Source organism: Dendropsophus ebraccatus, chromosome 13 (genome assembly GCF_027789765.1).
Source record: "Dendropsophus ebraccatus isolate aDenEbr1 chromosome 13, aDenEbr1.pat, whole genome shotgun sequence".
Taxonomy (NCBI): Eukaryota; Metazoa; Chordata; class Amphibia; order Anura; family Hylidae; genus Dendropsophus; species Dendropsophus ebraccatus.
In genome coordinates this window covers 59,060,105-59,078,145 of record NC_091466.1, presented here as the reverse complement: position 1 = coordinate 59,078,145, position 18,041 = coordinate 59,060,105, and the positions used below count along the sequence as shown (strand labels likewise).

At 43.3% G+C, this 18,041-nt stretch overlaps 1 protein-coding gene across 1 annotated transcript in view; it reads right to left on the bottom strand.

Moving 5' to 3' along the window:
- SPRED1 (sprouty related EVH1 domain containing 1) overlaps window positions 1–17,214 on the bottom strand; it is a 47,129-nt gene extending 29,915 nt beyond the window's left edge. Inside the window, exon 1 of the mRNA XM_069949258.1 lies at window positions 16,965–17,214. Within this exon, the coding sequence (XP_069805359.1) occupies window positions 16,965–16,987 (23 nt within the window). The 5' untranslated portion in view covers window positions 16,988–17,214. The remainder of the gene's footprint in view (window positions 1–16,964) is intronic.
- Window positions 17,215–18,041: the final 827 nt, after the last annotated feature.

The window sequence follows — 18,041 nt, the reverse complement described above, 5'->3', positions numbered from 1 at the left end:
ATATATAATAATCTACTATTATGTAAAATCTGCAGTACTTGCAGGATACGTATAACAGAAGTAAAGCAAGAGTGAAAACCAAATATCCAGTGTGACTGGAAATGTTATTTCTGCATTTGATGCTAGGTCCTTTCATTCATTGCTAAATGTGGTCGACATCATGCTCCATCTCTTCCTACTGAAGCAGTCAGAGGCCGCTCCTGAGGGGCCGGAGACAGGCCGCTCCTGAGGGGCCGGAGACAGGCCGCTCCTGAGGGGCCGGAGACAGGCCGCTCCTGAGGGGCCGGAGACAGGCCGCTCCTGAGGGGCCGGAGACAGGCCGCTCCTGAGGGGCCGGAGACAACACCAAGTGGCCCTCATATTATATTACAGACTGGTTCAGGAAGCTATATAGAGTAGCAAACAATACCATGGATTTACAATAACAAAGCTAGATCTGCAAAAATGAAGCTGCAGTATAGACCTGGCCACATTGGGCGGCATTGCAAGACCCTAACTTTTGGAGGTGGCTTCTATCTAGGCCCCATGTTTGGGCTTACAGATATCCCACGTGCTAACATGAAACAGTGTTACTTATAAGTTGCAAAAAAAAAAAAAAAAAGAAAAAAAAAATGTCCCATTTATAGGTATAAAACAAGTAGAAGATGATATTGGTCTGACAAAGCATAAACCACTTCTGCCTAGACGTCTAGCAACACAGGGGTTAATACTGTTTTTTGCAGAGTTGCATGTCTCTCTTCTATTACATAAAACAACAGGAAGTTTTTTTTTCCTCCCATTTACTTTCTTCAGTCTGTTTTCAAACCCCTCAGGCAAATGGTTAACCTATTTCTTCATAACCAGCTCCCGCCTACCACCAGCTTTCTATCAACACCAGGGATTTCTTTCATGGCAAAGGAGCGTAAAGAGCCGGGGTGGGGGGTGGAGAGTGCAAACCGGATGGTGTAGAAAACAGAGAGAGGGCGAGAGCGGTGGAAGAAGAAAGAAGAGGGGGAACATCGAGGAGCGATGATAAAGCAAATCCACTGGGAAGCCTTAACACGTCAAAAATATGTTAACTATGAGCGCTAAGCAATGTGTAACATGCGGGAGACACATCCGGGAAGAACAAACAGCAACTAACTTCTTCCAAAATATTCTTGTAATCGTCTTCTATTACACACTGTGTCGTCTGAATCACATCTGCTGCCGAACTGCAGAACCAGGGATTCCATTCTATACTTACCATTAGTAAGGTGGTATTCACATTATGGTCTGGTTATAGGCTGTAGGTAGGTATACCTTGGAATAGCTACAGTTGTTATCATTGGGGGGGTCTGCATCTGACCATAAATTGTCCATATAGCAGTCATTGGTGTGGTAGATGTAGCATTGACTGCTATGGAAAAGCCATGTCTGCAAGAGTTGAGAGAATCCCCTGTGTCCATGTACCAATATAACAAGAGCCAATTCTCGAGTCTTGTTTTTGAGAACTCCATAGGGCTGCATCCAACTTCCAGGCCCCGGGATGAATCCGAACATTCTGTAAGTTCGCTCATCGCTACTGCTGACTGCTTATACTTATAGCAGTTATGGTCTTTGGACTCCTTTCCACCAATTGCCGAGACAAAGGGCTTGTGATGTCTCATTGGAACACCCCCCCCCCCCATCAGATGTAAGGTAAAAATTAGGGGAGGTGAATAACACAGTCCTTTGTAACAATGGGTTACACAGCAAGTGGTTGGTCAGTGCCAATGTTGACCCCTGTCCAAGACTGTGTGCATGTACAAAAGGCATGTGAGTATCATAATTGGATGACAATGAAAGAAGGGACCGGTTATATAAACCCATTTTCATTTACTTCAGGGATGGGGAACCTTCGGCCCTCCAGCAGTTGCAAAACTACAATTCCCATCATGCCTGGGCACCCAAAGGCTGTCCAGGCATGATGGGAATTGTAGTTTTGCAACAACTGGAGGGCAGAAGGTTCCCCAGGCCTGATTTACATCATGGACACCTAGGCAAAGGAATAGCCTCAGAAAAAAAGCAGCAGGGGCCTTGCTAAAATCTTTTGTTTGCAATGTTTGACTGGCAAACCTTTAATTGTAATACTGATGCATTATGTGAAATTAAACATATTTCCAATGTACAAGCATTTCTGAAAATGTCCTGTTTTGGGAGATATAGACTTACCAATCCTCCATGTGCCTGCATTGTTTAAATAACCTGCTTACGACCTACTAAGGTGGGCCAGGCCAACTCAGTGCATCTGTAATCTCCAGGTAGTACCGGCAGTTGGCCTCCACTGGGCCTGCAAGCTGTCGTTCAGCTGGAGGACGTCCAACTCAGCCACTTATATATGGGGCGAGTGATAGTATTGCTCCATGTATAGTCAGTATGCGGAAACAGCAAAATGCAAATAATGTGTATAATACAAGTGACATAAAAATGTATTGTATAAACGGTCAAACAATTGTCTACGTGCCATGCTGTATCATCTACCACTAGAGATGAGCGAACCAGGCCGAGGTTTGGGTTCATAAGAACCTGAACCATTGGCAACTGAATCCCGCGTTCTTCCTATTTCATGGGGAAGGTGGAGCCAGCTGGAGTCTTGCTTGGAAAAAAGGAATACAGCCCCCCCCCCACGACAAAAAAAAATAAAGAAAGAAAGAAAGAAGAAAAAAAAAAAAGAAACTGCCATTGGCTCCATGGCTCTTGAAATTGATCGAAAGTAACAACCAGCAGGTACTGGTACTGGTACTGGACAGTCTTTAGCAGCTGAGCAAATATATGTTGTAATTCCAATGATCCAAACCAAAGACCAGCAACTCACTTCTCATCTCCGTACACGTTGCACTGATAGGACAAATCTGAAACACAATACAAGTCTGGCTGAGATGTCTATTCATTTCCATTGACTTGATTGGCTAATACCCAAATCAGGGCATCTACTTTTCTATTGCAGTAAACCAGTTTATTTATATGGGCTCCATACTCCTCAATGGAAGTGGCCCTTAAAGGGGTTATCGAGCGTTCAAAATTTTATTTATTTATTGCTGCCCTGTTGGTAAACATAATAAACATTGTTATGCTTACTTCTCCGCGCTCCCCCGGTCCCCCTCGCTGACTGAAGCTCTCCTACTTCCGAGACGAACTTGTCTCAGGAGTGACAGTCTGCTCAGCCAATCACTGGCCGAGACAAGACAGCCCCGTGGCCAGTGATTGGCTAAGCAGGCTGTCACTCCCAAGACGAGTCCGTCTCGGAAGTAGCGGAGCTGCTGTCAGTGGGGGACACTGGAGAGGCAGCATTGGGACACTGGGGGAGGAGGTTGGGAGCATTGAGAGGTAAGCAATCGGTTTTTTCATTGCTTTTTTTTTTTTGCAAAAAAACAGCTGGAAAAAAACGGATGTGTGTGTGCATCAGTTTAGATCCATTTTTCCATTAAATTCCATTATAAAAAAAAGATCAAAATAGATCCATTTTTTTAACGTACACAAAAACATAGTTGACCTAATTTTTGTGTTCGTTAAAAAAAAAAAAAAACGGATCCGTTTTGATGCGTTATTTCTTTATAATGGAATTCAATGGAAAAACGCATCAAAACGGATGCACACACATGCATTCGTTTTTTTTAAATAAAAAAAAAACAAAAAAAAAAAAAAAAAAACGGATGGAAAAAAAATGGATAGCAAAAACGTAGTATGAACCCAGCCTAACAGCAACATATAAAAAAATGCTAAATGCTGGATAACCCCTTTAGGTATGGGAAGGACTTTAAGGGTAGTTTCACACATACCGTTTCCCAGCAGATTTGATGGTGCAGATCCATAGCAGATTTGATCTAAATAACTAAACACAGCATCAAATCTGCACCATCAAATCTGCAGCAGATCTGCTGAGGATCCTGTACGTGTAAACGCACCCTAATTTTCCTCAATACATGTCCTCCATTTATATTGTTGAAGAGAACACTGGTACAAACATAGACATCCACAACAACATTACAGAGAATACCCTCAGAAAGTCCGGCATAATGGGGATACAGAAACATACTTTATGTAATATACAGCAATGATATATAACACCGCGTAAGAAAAAAATTGATTGGGATCAAAGAATCCACATTTATAATCCACTCCAGGGATGGACGACATTGACCCCAGTCCCTCAGACCCTGATTGTTGCACTTTACTGCACTCCAAAACCTAGGTAAAGTCGGACGCAGGTCACATCAGGTTTCAAATGTAAAAAACACTACAACTGCAAAGAGTTTGTATGTTCTCTCCGAGTTTGCGTGGGTTTCCTCTGGGTACTCCGGTTTCCTCCCACACCCAAAACATACAGAAAGGAGAATTTAGATTGTGCACCCTATAAGGGACAGGGAGCAATAATTGGCAAAAACTATGTAAAGTGCTGCGGAATCTGTGTGCGCTATACAAATAAAAAAAAAATAAATAAAAAAAGCATTAAAACACAACGCGTTTCGAAACCGTACTGGGTTCTTTATCAAAGCTAAAGCCTTGGCTGTCCAGGCATAATGGGAGTTGTAGTCTTGAAACAGCTTAGACAATAGCGGGCATAATCCTATAGACAATCCTCTTCAGTGCGCCCTATTTTTATAATGCGATCGTTCTTGTTTTCACGATCACACATTGACAATCAAGAAGAACTAACGTGAAGCGTGGCCATGAAGGAGTTAATCGACAGCAGCAGCAGCACTCAATGAACCGCTTATCAGTCATTTCCTGTCCAGGCCGCTCCCTCCGTCCAATGGTTAATCATTCATCCTTTCTTGCAGAAATTTATCAAGCAGATAACATTTGCAAATGCCCTGCCAAGTTAGGAAGCAGACTGTGAGCCGAACTGCGTGGGGGCAGCTGGACTGAGCACTAACCAGATCATGAAATCCTGTAGACCGGTGTCAGCAAATCCTTTTCACTGTATCAACGTGGTCAAAACAATAAACGGTAAATCCTCGCTAAAGACTCTGCCGGAATATTCACATCAGATAGGACGGGGTTTACAAGAGAGAGAGACAAAGAGGAGGAGGAGGAATAAAACCATTATGTAGACGTGCCATCCTGATATGTCTTGTGTCACCTACACGTCTTATATTAGATGGCACTGCAACAAAAACACACTATGTATGCCGCCTATAAATGACCCGTGGTATAGTATGCTGCCCATATGGAAATCTAATCCGATTTGCTTCCTATGTAATCTGTCAGGACTCCATGTGTGCAGTTTATTACATACAAATAATGGACGGCAGGAAGGGCTCATGTGCACGGCGCTATTACCGAGGGGGATCAGCGTGCTAGCGGTACAAATCACATCAAAAGTGGTGGGCGATTTATTTTGTACCTGCAAAGCGTAGGTACAAAATAAATTGCCATACTAAAGTACACAGAGAGGGCCTTGGCTACTTCTTGAAGCCTAAAGGCCCTTTTACACGAAACGAATAAGGAGATTTATCAAACATGGTGTACAGTGAAACTGGTTCAGTTGCCCCTAGCAACCAATCAGATTCCACCTTTCATTCCTCACAGACTCTTTGGAAAATGAAAGGTGGAATCTGATTGGTTGCTAGGGGCAACTGAGCCAGTTTCACTTTACACCATGTTTGATAAATCTCCCCCAAGATGTATATGGTTTATATAAGGGCAGCACTATAATACGAGATTTGCAATTTACTTCTATTAAACAATTTCCAGTCTTCCAGTACTTATCAGCTGCAGTATGTACTGCAGGAAGTGGTGTATTCTTTCCAGTCTGACACAGTGCTCTCTGCTGCCACCATTGTGTCGGGAACTGTCCAGCGCAGTAAAAAAAATCCTCTTAGAAAACCTCTCCTGCTCTCCAGAATGGAAAGAATACACCACTTCCTGCAGAAACTGATAAGGCTAGGTTCACACTGCGTTTTCAGCATCCGTTTAACGCATCCGTTTTTTGCAAAAACGCATGAAAAACGGATTGCAAAAAACGGATTCATTTGTGTGCATCCGTTTTTCTATTGACTTCCATTATAAAAAAAACGGATCCGTTTTTTTTGGCGGACCCAAAACGGACCAAAAAACGTTGCTGACCCTATTTTTCTGGACGTTAAAAAAAACGGATCCGTTAAACGGATGCTGAAAACGCAGTGTGAACCTAGCCTAAGCAACATACAGTAACTGATAAGTACTGGAAGACTGGACATTTTTTAATATAAGTACTACATTACAAATCTGTGGCACTGACAAAAATATATATATATTTTATAATAAAAGTACAACAAAATAGTCAATATCTACGTATATAAATGCTATATCCAATACAGCTTGATGCTTTACATTAATGCCATTCCAGTAGCAAATTCATTTTTCTTTTGCGAGATTATATAAGTGCGACAATCACAAGTCCTTCAAGTCGGAGGTCGGGGGTCCAATATGACCATTAAGACCTGTCCCATAGGTTGTGAGGCTCAGGGGGAATACAACCCCTTAGGGACCTGACTAAAACTTCACTTTTCTTCAATTACTTAAAAAGTTTGCTAAGAAATTTTGCCAAAAATATTAAAAACACATGGTGCATCAAAATGTTATATCAGTTATTCTCATCACTAATTATGTATATAATACATCTAAAGCACCAAGGGTAGCAATTTAAAGGAAAAAACATAGCCCCAACATGTTTCACTGCAAAAGGCAGCATCTTCAAGAAGCATGGACCTGCGCATGAGCACTGGAGTATGTTTTTAGTATTTTTGGTAAAAAAGTGACGTTTTAGTCAGGTCCCTAAGGGAGATCTATTCCCCAGGTCTTACAGCCTGTGGGAGAGGAGTTAGAGATCACTTAAATTACCATCAAAGACAGCAAATACAATCCTGCATATGAGGTACGCACAAAAAAAATTTCAAAGAAAATGCCAAGGTGGCTAGGATTCTTGTTAGGGTATATTCACACGCCACTGAAAATTCACACATTTTTATTGGGTGTTTCCTGCACCAAGCACAAGAATATTGTGGCTGGTTTCATACAGACGAAAACTCTATGAGAAGGGTGAAAGCAATTGAGAGCTCCCCTGAGCCATGACGCCATCACATCTTGGGAGGAAATGACTTCCGGCGGGGGCCCCGGACCTTCTGGCATGGCAATAGGCAGGCACGGGGAGAGGTAAGTAGTTGTTCCTTTTCATCCCCACCCCCTCCTGCCAGGTTTAAAAACAAAAACAAATCTCTGGACTTCCCCTTTAAATCTGCTAGAGATAAATCGCATCAGAGACACCATCTATATTGAAATATTCCAATACATACGTCATGCCGAGCCAAATGTGCACAACAATGGGGAACAGGACCACTCGCCATTGGCTCAAGTGTATCACTATTGCTGTAAGGCTCCGCAATAGAAACAGCAATCCGGAAACGGCAGAGTTAACCGAGCACAGAGAGATGAATCAAGACTGACCCACAAGCAGAAACATATGAAGCAGTAATGAGATGGGGAGAACATCCACCCACACGTGCAGCCATGCCGTGCTCAGCGCTCACAGCAGCTGCTATGTTTTCAGGAACTGTATGTATCACAGGCTAAGAAGACTGACTCACAGCGCTCACTGCCTCCTCTTTCTGCCATCATCGAGTCTCCATCATTCAGCCAGCCCTCAGCACTTCCCAAAGCTGGAATTCATGTAACCAGCAAACCCACGGGAAAGAAAACAGGAAGTGAGATCTCTTTCGACTTCAGCCTAGGCCTAAATTCTCACAATGGGTTCAACCTACACACTAAAAGGGCTTCTCCACCGAGCCTGGATAATCAGCATTAAAGTTGTTGAATACTGGGGTGTATGCCCAGAGACATGCGGGGTCCATGAGCTGGGAAGAAAGGGGCCCTTTCAGTCACCTCTGTTTTAAAGAGGTTATCCAGCGCTACACAAAAATTGCCATTTTCTTCCAGAGACAGCCCCCCTCTTGTCTCCAGTTTGGGTGGGGTTTTGTAACTCATTTCCATTGAAGTGAATGGAGCTTAATTGCAAACCGCACCTGAACTGGAGACAAGAGTCATGCTGTCTCTGGAAGAAAGTGGCCATGTTTTTGTATCACTGGATAACCCCTTTAAGAAAGTGCCCCATACACTCGAAAAGGGCCATAATATGACGCCATGTTACTAGTTTTAGTAAACATATTATCCAATCATTAACCATTGGCCTCCATTGTGGTAGCAATCAGCTTTCCCAGGCTTCAGAATGGTCTGTATACTGCTGCATATTCATCTACGACGGGGGTGTCAAACCTAGGCCTCCCAGCTGTTGCAAAACTACAATACTCATCATGCCTGGACAGCCAAAGCTTTAGCTTTGGCTGTCCAGGCATGATGGGAATTGTAGTTTTGCAACAGCTGGAGGGCCTGAGTTTGACACCTTTGATCTACGAGAATGATATACAGAGCGCTAAGAACCAGCGTCTTGTACAAGTCCGTCCGACACAACGGATGCAGGGACTGTGACTAGGTGACAGGAACGTTCCTCTGAGGGATAACGTCAGCGGGGTCTACAAGCCACGATGTGTAAGACGTTCAAACCAAAGCTGAAATGATCACCAAATATGGAGACAAACTTATTTCCTGCTAAACAATGCTAAAAAGCATACTCCATTTCCCTAGGGTTTTGGGAAACCAGTCTGGTTCGCAAACAAGAGCGAGACGAAAAGGAGAGTTACTTATGATTAAAGCACTGTGGATGGTAAAGAACAATAAGCAGCGGTCTGGGACTAATATACATAGAACTATACATAGTCTAGATACCATGCACATGACCCTATTATAGATCTATAGTCACTGCTGCATACTGGTTATTAGGTATTGGCTATTGCCAGGCAGTCGTGGGCAACCATATAGCCAAGTCCACATGACGGCATCAATGTACTTCTTGCTGTGTACGGAGTAGAGTTGAGCGAACTTCGAGCACGCACAGGTATGTCCGAATCTAAGCGCTCTGCATTTCATTTTGATGGCTGAAAAATTAAATGCAGCCTGGATAACACGGCTACACCCATAGGCTGTATCCATGTTTTCCAGGACTCCCTAGGACTGCATCCAACTTCTTCAGCCACCGGTAATCAAATGCAGAGTGTTCAGATTCAGACAGAGCTGAGCGCGCTCGAAGTTCGTCCATCTCTATTACGGAGGCCTCTTAACTGGTACTAATGTAAAGGGGAGAAAAGGATTGGACATGTATCTTAAAATGCCTGATCTCATGAGAGATTATCCATGGGTGGAGGTGACAGCTGCTCATTCTTCTTACTCCAGTGAAAAACAGGTATGCATGGCTGAGCTAGAGCATTTGTGTCATTTAAAGGGGTAATCCAGCACTACAACATGGTCACTTTCTTCCAGAGACAGCAGCACTCTTGTCTCTAGTTCAGGTGTGGTTTGTACTTAAGCTCTTATGGTCCTTTTACACGGAACGATTATCGCTCGAATTTGCGCAATAACGATCGCATTTCAGCGATAATCGTTCCGTGTAAACACAGCGAACGATCAAGCGACGCGCGAGAAATCGTTCATTTTGATCTTTCAACATGTTCTCAAATCATTGTTGATCGTTCGCAAAAACTTTGCAGATCGTTCAGTGTAAACAGTCATTCAACGATTTCACCAATGTGTGAGATAGGCTTGAGCGATCGCAAAACGATTTTTCCGTACGATGTATCGTTCCGTCTAAACGCTGATCGTTATAAAAAAAACATTGTTCATTCAAAATCATTAATCGATCGCTCCGTGTTAAAGTACCATTAGGGTGCCTTCACACACACCCGATCTGCAGCAAATTTGATGGTGCAGATTTGATGCTGTGTTCAGTTATTTAGATCAAGTCAGCTGCGGATCTGCTGTGGATCCACAGCAGAAAATCCGCTGCAATACGGTGTGTGTGAAGCTACCCTTAGAGTTACAGAACCTGCACCGAAACTGGAGACAAGAGTGGTGCTGTCTCACTGGATATCCCCTTTAAATAAAGACCGGATCAATTGGGTCTCAATCCATACCTGTTTAAAGCACTCAACCTTTTGCTTTTCCCTCCAGTTCGCCACTTAGTCCAACGGATTACAGGGGGTGATCTCTATTGTAAATCTACACAGCCTGTCAGATCGGGCGTCCAGTTTGGGTCCCAACCTGATCTAAGCTTCTAACATGTCAAAAGTTAAAGGGGTTGTCCAGCGCTACAAAAATATGGTCCCTTTCTCCCAGAGACAGCACCGCTCTTGTCTCCAGGTCAGGTGTGGTTTGCAATTAGGCTACAGACACTAGAATTGAGTTACAAAAACTGCACCCAAACTGGAGACAAGAGTGGTGCTGTCGCTAGAAGAAAGTGGCCATGTTTTTGTAGTGCTGGATAACCCCTTTAATTCTTTAAGATAGCCAAACTTGTAAGAAATACATGTGTGATCTCATCAACTATTGGGTTTTCCCACGAACACCACATATCCTATAGATCAGGACTGCACAACCTGCGGCCCTCCAGCCATTGCAAAACTACAACTCCTTTAACGCCTGGATACCCCCTGGCTTTCCAAACATGATTGGATTTGTAGTACTGCGTTCCTACTGTAGATAGATATCCCTGATGAAGATAGCCATCCTTCTGGTACTGGTAAAAACCCTGACACAAATGAGTGTGAACAAAGCCCAAGACTCTGGTGGGGGAAATGTTTCGCTTGTCCTCCAGATCACACGGCTTCAGACAGCTGCCTCACCCCTCCTCATTACGGGGTCACTGGTGATTAGAGGCGGCCATTTTTACAACAGGGTGGAAACAATTATGTTCCAGTTAGGAGTCAGTCAAACAAATTCAAAAGCCACTTTGTAATTTTAAAGGTTAGGATTTGGACGGCCCCCCTCTCCTCAGTTCCTGGAATTTTTCAAGCTCCATTTCCCATGTGTTCAAGACAATTTTTACGTTTTTGATGCCTGGGACACAAGGAGATTAGGTTACTAGTTACAGGGATCTGATCCTGGCGACAGAACCAGCGCCTCCAGCCAGTGTCTCTGTCATAGCTTGGGAGTTCATTGCTCTTAAAAGTTGAATGACTCTTCCTCATAAAAGGTGTAATTACGCGTTTGAGCGGCTGAGTGGTATTAAAACAAGTCAAACAAAAGGATTTCATGTTTGGCCTAGGAAAACGGGGAACACGTGTCTTGCCAGTTGGCATCAACGGCCCAGGCATCTGCGTCCAAAGTTACAGGCTGGAGTCCAACCCTCCCCATCAATTACTATAAATGAGAAGGCCACCAGCCTCTAAATATTAGTCTGAAGTCATCCTAGGCTGGATTGTCAACTGGTCATATCCCTTTAAGGCCCTATTACGGCCGATAACCGTCCCGTGGAATAGAAGGCAACGATCAGCCGACATCGTTCATGTTGGCTGATCGATGCAGTAGTCTGTTTTTCAAAGATGTTGAACAAGCGACTTAGATAGCAGCGATCTGCTGCTGTCACCCCATGGAATAGGAGCGGCGGCAGCAGAACAGGCCACCCCACCGTGCTCCCACCTGAATTTCCGCCAATCCCATACTCCATTCTATGGTAGGGTGGATGGTGGAATCCGTCTGACCATAGAATGAAGTCTGTGGGATGGGCGGAGTGTGAAGCAGGAGCACGCGGGGACAAGCGGCGGAATCCGCGGCAAGAACTCCGTAGTGTGGACATACCCTTAGGAGGGAACCCCTAAAACTTTTAAATTCAATGAAAGTTTCAGAGTGTAACTAAGCAGAAAAGAAGAGCCATACCACTTCTCCATGCATTTCTCCGTCCCCCATTGTAGTTAATGGGAGCTGGGTTTTGATGGTGACACTGCAAGGTTTTTAACACCCAAATCTGTGTGGTCACAGCATCAAAGACCATTAGCCGTGTGAACATACCCATAAGGCGAAAGCAAATTTCCTAACCTTAAAGAAAAAGAGATTCCTTTCTGGCTTCAAATCCAGAAGTCAGAAGAAATCCACGGATCAACAATCCTTCTCAGTCTAGTGAATTTAAGGGTGCCTTTACACAGAGAGATTTATCTGACAGATTTTTGAAGCAAAAGCCAGGAACAGACTATACACAGAGAACAGGTGATAAAGGTAAGATTGAGATTTCTCCACTTTTCAAATCCATTCCTGGCTTTGGTTTCAAAAATCTGTCAGCACCCTAAGGCTTGGTTCTCACATAGGGGGAGATTTTTTAAAGGGGTGTAAAATAGAACTGGCTCGGTTATCCCTAGCAACCAATCAGATTCCACATTTAATTCTTCACAGATTCTTTCGAAAATGAAAGGTGGAATCTGATTGGTTGCTAGGGGCAACTAGGCCAATTCTATTTTACACCAGTTTGATAATTCTCCCCCATGGTATTCTGGACAGTACTTCTACCCGAAACCAGGAGCGGGAAACATGGAGAAAACTTGAGCACACTTGGGTCCGTCTGAACTAGAGCGTGCAGCATTTGACTACCGGTGGCTGAAGAAGTTGGATGCAACCCTAATGGTGCTTTTAGACAGAACGATTATCGTTTGAATTTGCGCGATAACGATCGGATTCGTACGATAATCGTACGTGTAAACGCTGTGAACGATCAATCGACGAGCGATAAATCTTTCATTTTGATCTTTCAACATGTTCTTAAATTGTCATTCGCAAAAAATTCGCAGATCGTTCCGTCTAAACAGTCGTTCACCGATTTAACCTATGTGTGAGAAAGGCTTAAGCGATCGCAAACCGATTTTTCCGTACGATGTATCGTTCCGTCTAAACACTGATCGTTATAAAAAAACACATGGTTCATTCAAAATCGTTAATCGTGCGAATTATGGCTCCCTGTAAAAGTGCCATAATGCTGCCTGAAAAACATGGATACAGCCCATGGCCTATAGCTGTATCTATGTTTTCCAGGACTTCCTAGGGCTGCATCCAACTTTTTCAGCCACTGGTAATCAAATGCCGCATGCTTGGATTTTAACAGACCCAAGTGTGCTCGAGAATCGCTCATCTACATTTTGGACCCCTCCTTCCACAATCGATGGGGTATGAAGAGGAGGTGAATGTGGTTTAGTGTATCTCAAATTTTGAGTCTGGAAATATGCAAAACTCCACTGACTTCTACAGGGAGATTATGGCCAACATATACCACCTAATATTATACTGTATACTGCAGAGAACAGAATGCAGGAACCAACATGGAGAAAGATGGTGGATATGAATGGCATAAATCCCTCTGGGCCGGACTCAGGCAATGTAGAGGAAGACCTGGGCATCAAAACAATAATATTTAAAGGTTCTTTTATTACAGGTTTCTACGCGTTTCCAGGACTAAACTGCCCTCATCATCAGGCATAAAATTATTTCATAAAAGCATAACTACTTGCTTATGTGAATTTTTTTTTTATATGGAGACCAGATGAAGAGGGCAGTTTAGTCCTAGAAACGTGTAGCATCTGTAAACATTGGATATTATTGGTTCCAAGCCCGATGTCTTCTTTCACATTGACGGATATCAAGGGTATTTACCAAGACCAGTGTATCAGTCAATGTAAAAGACGACACCGGGCTTGGAAATAATAATATCCAATAACTACAGATGCTACGCGTTTTGAGGACTAAACTGCCCTTTTCATCAGGCATAAAATCATTTCATAAAAGCATGTATTTATAATAATACATAATACAAAATTATGTGAATTTTTTTCCAAGCCCGTGGCTTTTTCTTTTAACATTGACTGATATCAAGGGATATCAAGCATGTTTTTATTATAAATACATGCTTTTATGAAATAATTTTATGCCTGATGAAGAAGGCAATTTAGTCCTCAAAACGCGTAGAATCTGTAATCATTGGATATTATCGGTTCCGAGCCTGGTGTCTTCTTTTACATTGATTGATACGCTGGTCTTGGTAAACACCCTTCATTGATATGACAGTGTGTATTGTATGTGAATAATGTTAAAGAATAATTCTGGCTCTAAATCTGGGACTTATTCTACATATATCCTGTTGTAATCTTAAAACAGGGGTAGGGAACCTGGGCTCTCCGGCTGTTGCAAAACTACAACTCCCATCATGCCTGGACAGCCAAAGCTAAAGCTTTGGCTGTCCAGGCATGATGGGAGTTGTAGTTTTGCAACAGCCGGAGAGCCCAGGTTCCCTATCTCTGGCTTATATACTTCTTTTTTCAATGAAGTGAAAATAATTGTAGGAAGTTTCCAAAGAATTTGTTGTTGCAAGTGTTACAATATGTTTAGCATACACTGCACCGAATACTGCTCAGCCCGAGTGCACGGCCTGTGTTTACACGCTCCGTCCTCAATAGGAAAATGGAGAACAACCCATGTGTTTGTCACAGCTTCCTCCGCCTCCTTCAAATACAAGTGAATAGAAATACACTACGGGATCACCAAGGAGTCCTACACACCCAGGAAAGGGAAGAAGACAACCCCCCCTGCAGGTGGCTCATTATGGCACAACCTATGTGACACTGTTACTGCAGTGTGAATGGACACAGGTATTTTATGAATGGAGGAGGAGGAGGAGGAGGAGGGGGGGGGGGAGGTCACGTGACGCCAGAGCCTCCCTGCTCTGATATTTCCCACATAGCTGTGTCAACAAGAAAGGGAGGGGAGTGCGGAGGGAGAGGCCAGAAAGGAGAAGACAAGGAGGGAGGGAGGGGGTGAGACAAGAGGAAGGAGGAGGTAGGGAAGAAAAGTCAAAAGAAAGGAGCAAGGAGAGGGAAGGAGTGATTGAGAAAAAAAATATATATATAAATAAATGAAGCAATTTTCCTCCAATCCTTAAAGCCATAGAGAATGACCCCTGGGAAGTCACCATTGACTAGGAGTGTAGTGTACGTGTTGTGCGATGGTGAAGCAGCAGTCCAGTCCGCCAGTCCTTCCCACGTCTATTCACAGCTCACACTTCCCCCTCGTGCCCCCCTCCTCCCCTTTTCTTGCACGCTTCCCTGTTTTTTTTTTTTTACTTTTAAATAGGTCTTTTTTTTTTTGCATACAATTGTCAGTCACTGCGCCCCCTCACCCTGGCACAGCGTGCAAAGGTAACACTGCCACCGAGCATTTTATGAATGGGATCCTGCTATGCAAATGAGGGCAATTCACAAAACAGTAGCACAACATGGCGGCTGAAACAACTGAATACACAGAGCACTGAGAAGGGAGAGCACATAGAGAACGAAGGGGCCTGGGTGTACATACACACAAGGAAGCCGCCATAGCACACCATCTAGGGGGAAAAGTCACCACTGGGGAGAATATACACTAATATATAGACGTGCGCCCCACAACACACCTGACGTGATATCACTCATATGATTATATAACAGGACTTGATACCATACAACATGGAACGCCAAATAACTGTACACTTCAATGGCAAAAGAATATTCACCGAAACAGACGTGAAGCAGATGGGCCCCCGGCATTAGCAAGGACCAATCACTACTCCGCATGTTACTGGCTGAGAAAGCAATGGAATAGGACTGGATGAGTCACCCAGCAACACGCCACCCAGAACATGTATGGAGCCGTGTACATGAATGAACACACCAGACATGGGAAATTTCATCATAGACACATACATTGTTCAAACTAATGGCCTCAAGTCTCTATTATAGAGGACGTCGTAAATAATAACACTTATATAATATGTAACATTCTGTATACATAGAATCACACACCATGATACACATGATTCACAAGTGTAAAGCTGGGAATGTTGTGTATATGTAATAAATATATACACACACATTCATGTGGATAGCAGGCGGGCCATGTCCTGACAATACAGTCAATGTGACACCTATACAGGAAGGATGGGGGGGGGTCTCATCCCATAATAGAAACTTTCATCAGTATATAGTAGCCAAAACTAAAGTGTAAAACACAGAAGTAGTACACACCTTTCTAGTCTAGTTTTCTTCTATGCAGGTTCTAGCCCTGGTTTTGGCTACTAAATACTGATGGATAATACTGACGTGTATAACCAGATTAAAAAAAATAAATAAAAAATAAAATTATGGACGCAAAACTATAGCTGAAATAGATTTGTTAATATTTTTATTTTGTATTTGAGGTTTTAGCTATATGGCCCAAGAATTCAACACAAATGTCAACCCCAAGACAACAGTGCCCCATCCAAAATCAATGTCACAGTCAGGGACCGTGACCACCAGTCACTTCAATATCATATATATATATATATATATATATATATATATATATGTACACACACACACATATATATATATCTCCGTCCTTGTACCTATACATAAATGGGAATGAATTTTTAACCAACAAACAAACATGGCCTAAAAAAATAAGTTTTTTGGGGTCTAAGCAATTTATAGGAATGCAAGATCCAGTTTATAATAATAATCATAAAAAAAAATATGGCGGCTCATTCGTACCACTGATCCATGTGACCACGCTCAATCCCAAATAACGAAAATACTTTATTTCTTTATACCCCTTAAAAATTTATTTTTGGGTGGTTTCCATTACAATTAGAGCAAAGTGAATAGGAAACTGGAATGACACTTTTTTTTTTAATTTTTATTTATTTTATGCCTTTATGTTTACATTAGGCTTTATATTTATAAGTTCATTGTTACGTTTTTGAGTAGGGGAATGTTAGCGGTGACATTGTTATGTCCCAGGCCACCTATAGCCATGTGATGTCACGACAGGTGGGAAACTGCCCCAAAGCCACAAATATTCTACAATCCGCCAACGACTTACGCTTAGGGGGTGACACTTTATTAGGGGGTCCCAATGTATATGATGGATCTGTGGCTTAGTCCTATATCATGGACAACTAAACAGATGTATACATAATCAACACATAGCAACAAAATGTGTGTGTATATATATATATATATATATATATATATATATATATTAATTACACACTATATATCTATCTCCCCCCAGCAGCCCTAGTACACAGGTGGCACTCCACTCACTCTGGTTCCTGCTCGCTGCTCATTGTCCTCCTCTCACCGGGCACCGATCACAAGCTGCCTGGGCACGGCCGGGGCGCGGGGAGTCTCCCGGGAGAGCCGCATGGTGAGCCGCGTACGGTTCCAGATCCAGATGGAAGAATGATCCGAGGAAGCAGCCCAAGTATCGCGGAGCACACAGCGGGGAAGCGATCCGGAGCCGCCGGGCCAATCCTGCAGCAAGCATCCGTGTGAGTGCGCATCCAGAGCCCCCTCCTCCGTGCGCCGCCCGGGCACTCCCCCTCCTCCATTCTCCTCCTTCCGCCCGCCGCCGCCGCCGGGGGTGGGAGCTCCGGCCGAGTGCTCGGCGCAGTACACGCCATCCCTGTGCCCTGCGAGCACATGGAGCGGTACCGCACTGCATGCACAAATACCGCAGGACAAGAGGAAGATGTGCATATCCCAGAGATGTTATGCAGCGTTTTTTCTATCTGTCTCAGTCTGGGTTCACACTTTGGTTGTACATTTTTGTGCATATTATATGTTTTCCATTGAAATACATAATGCAAAAAAAAAATAATAAAAATAATAATCAAAAAAATATATATGTACACACACATTTTCGACGTTAATGCATACATTTTTAGATGTTTATTGAGGAGAAAAATGTGCGTTAAAGTAAAGAAATGGAAGGAGAAATGGGGGTGTAGATTTGGCGGCATTCGGAATGCGTTCTAACACTGTGGGGGAGATTTATCAAACATGGTGTAAAGTGAAACTGGCTCAGTTGCCCCTAGCAACCAATCATTTTCCAAAGAGTCTGTGAGGAAAGAAAAGTGGAATCTGGTTGGTTGCTAGTGGCAACTGAGCCAGTTCTACTTTACCCCAGTTTGATAAATCTCCCCCAGTGTTTCTTTCGTTTGGTAAGCTCTGCAGTTTGTGTCTAAAATGACCAATGTGTGTTGCCGTGTCATCAGCTTTACCAGGCTTCATCTCTGTGTTTTCTTGTCATAAACAATCTGATGAAGCCTGGTAATCCTGATCACATGGGCAAAGCCTAAACAGTCAAGGTAGACCCAGGCGATCAGTAAGTACCGTATT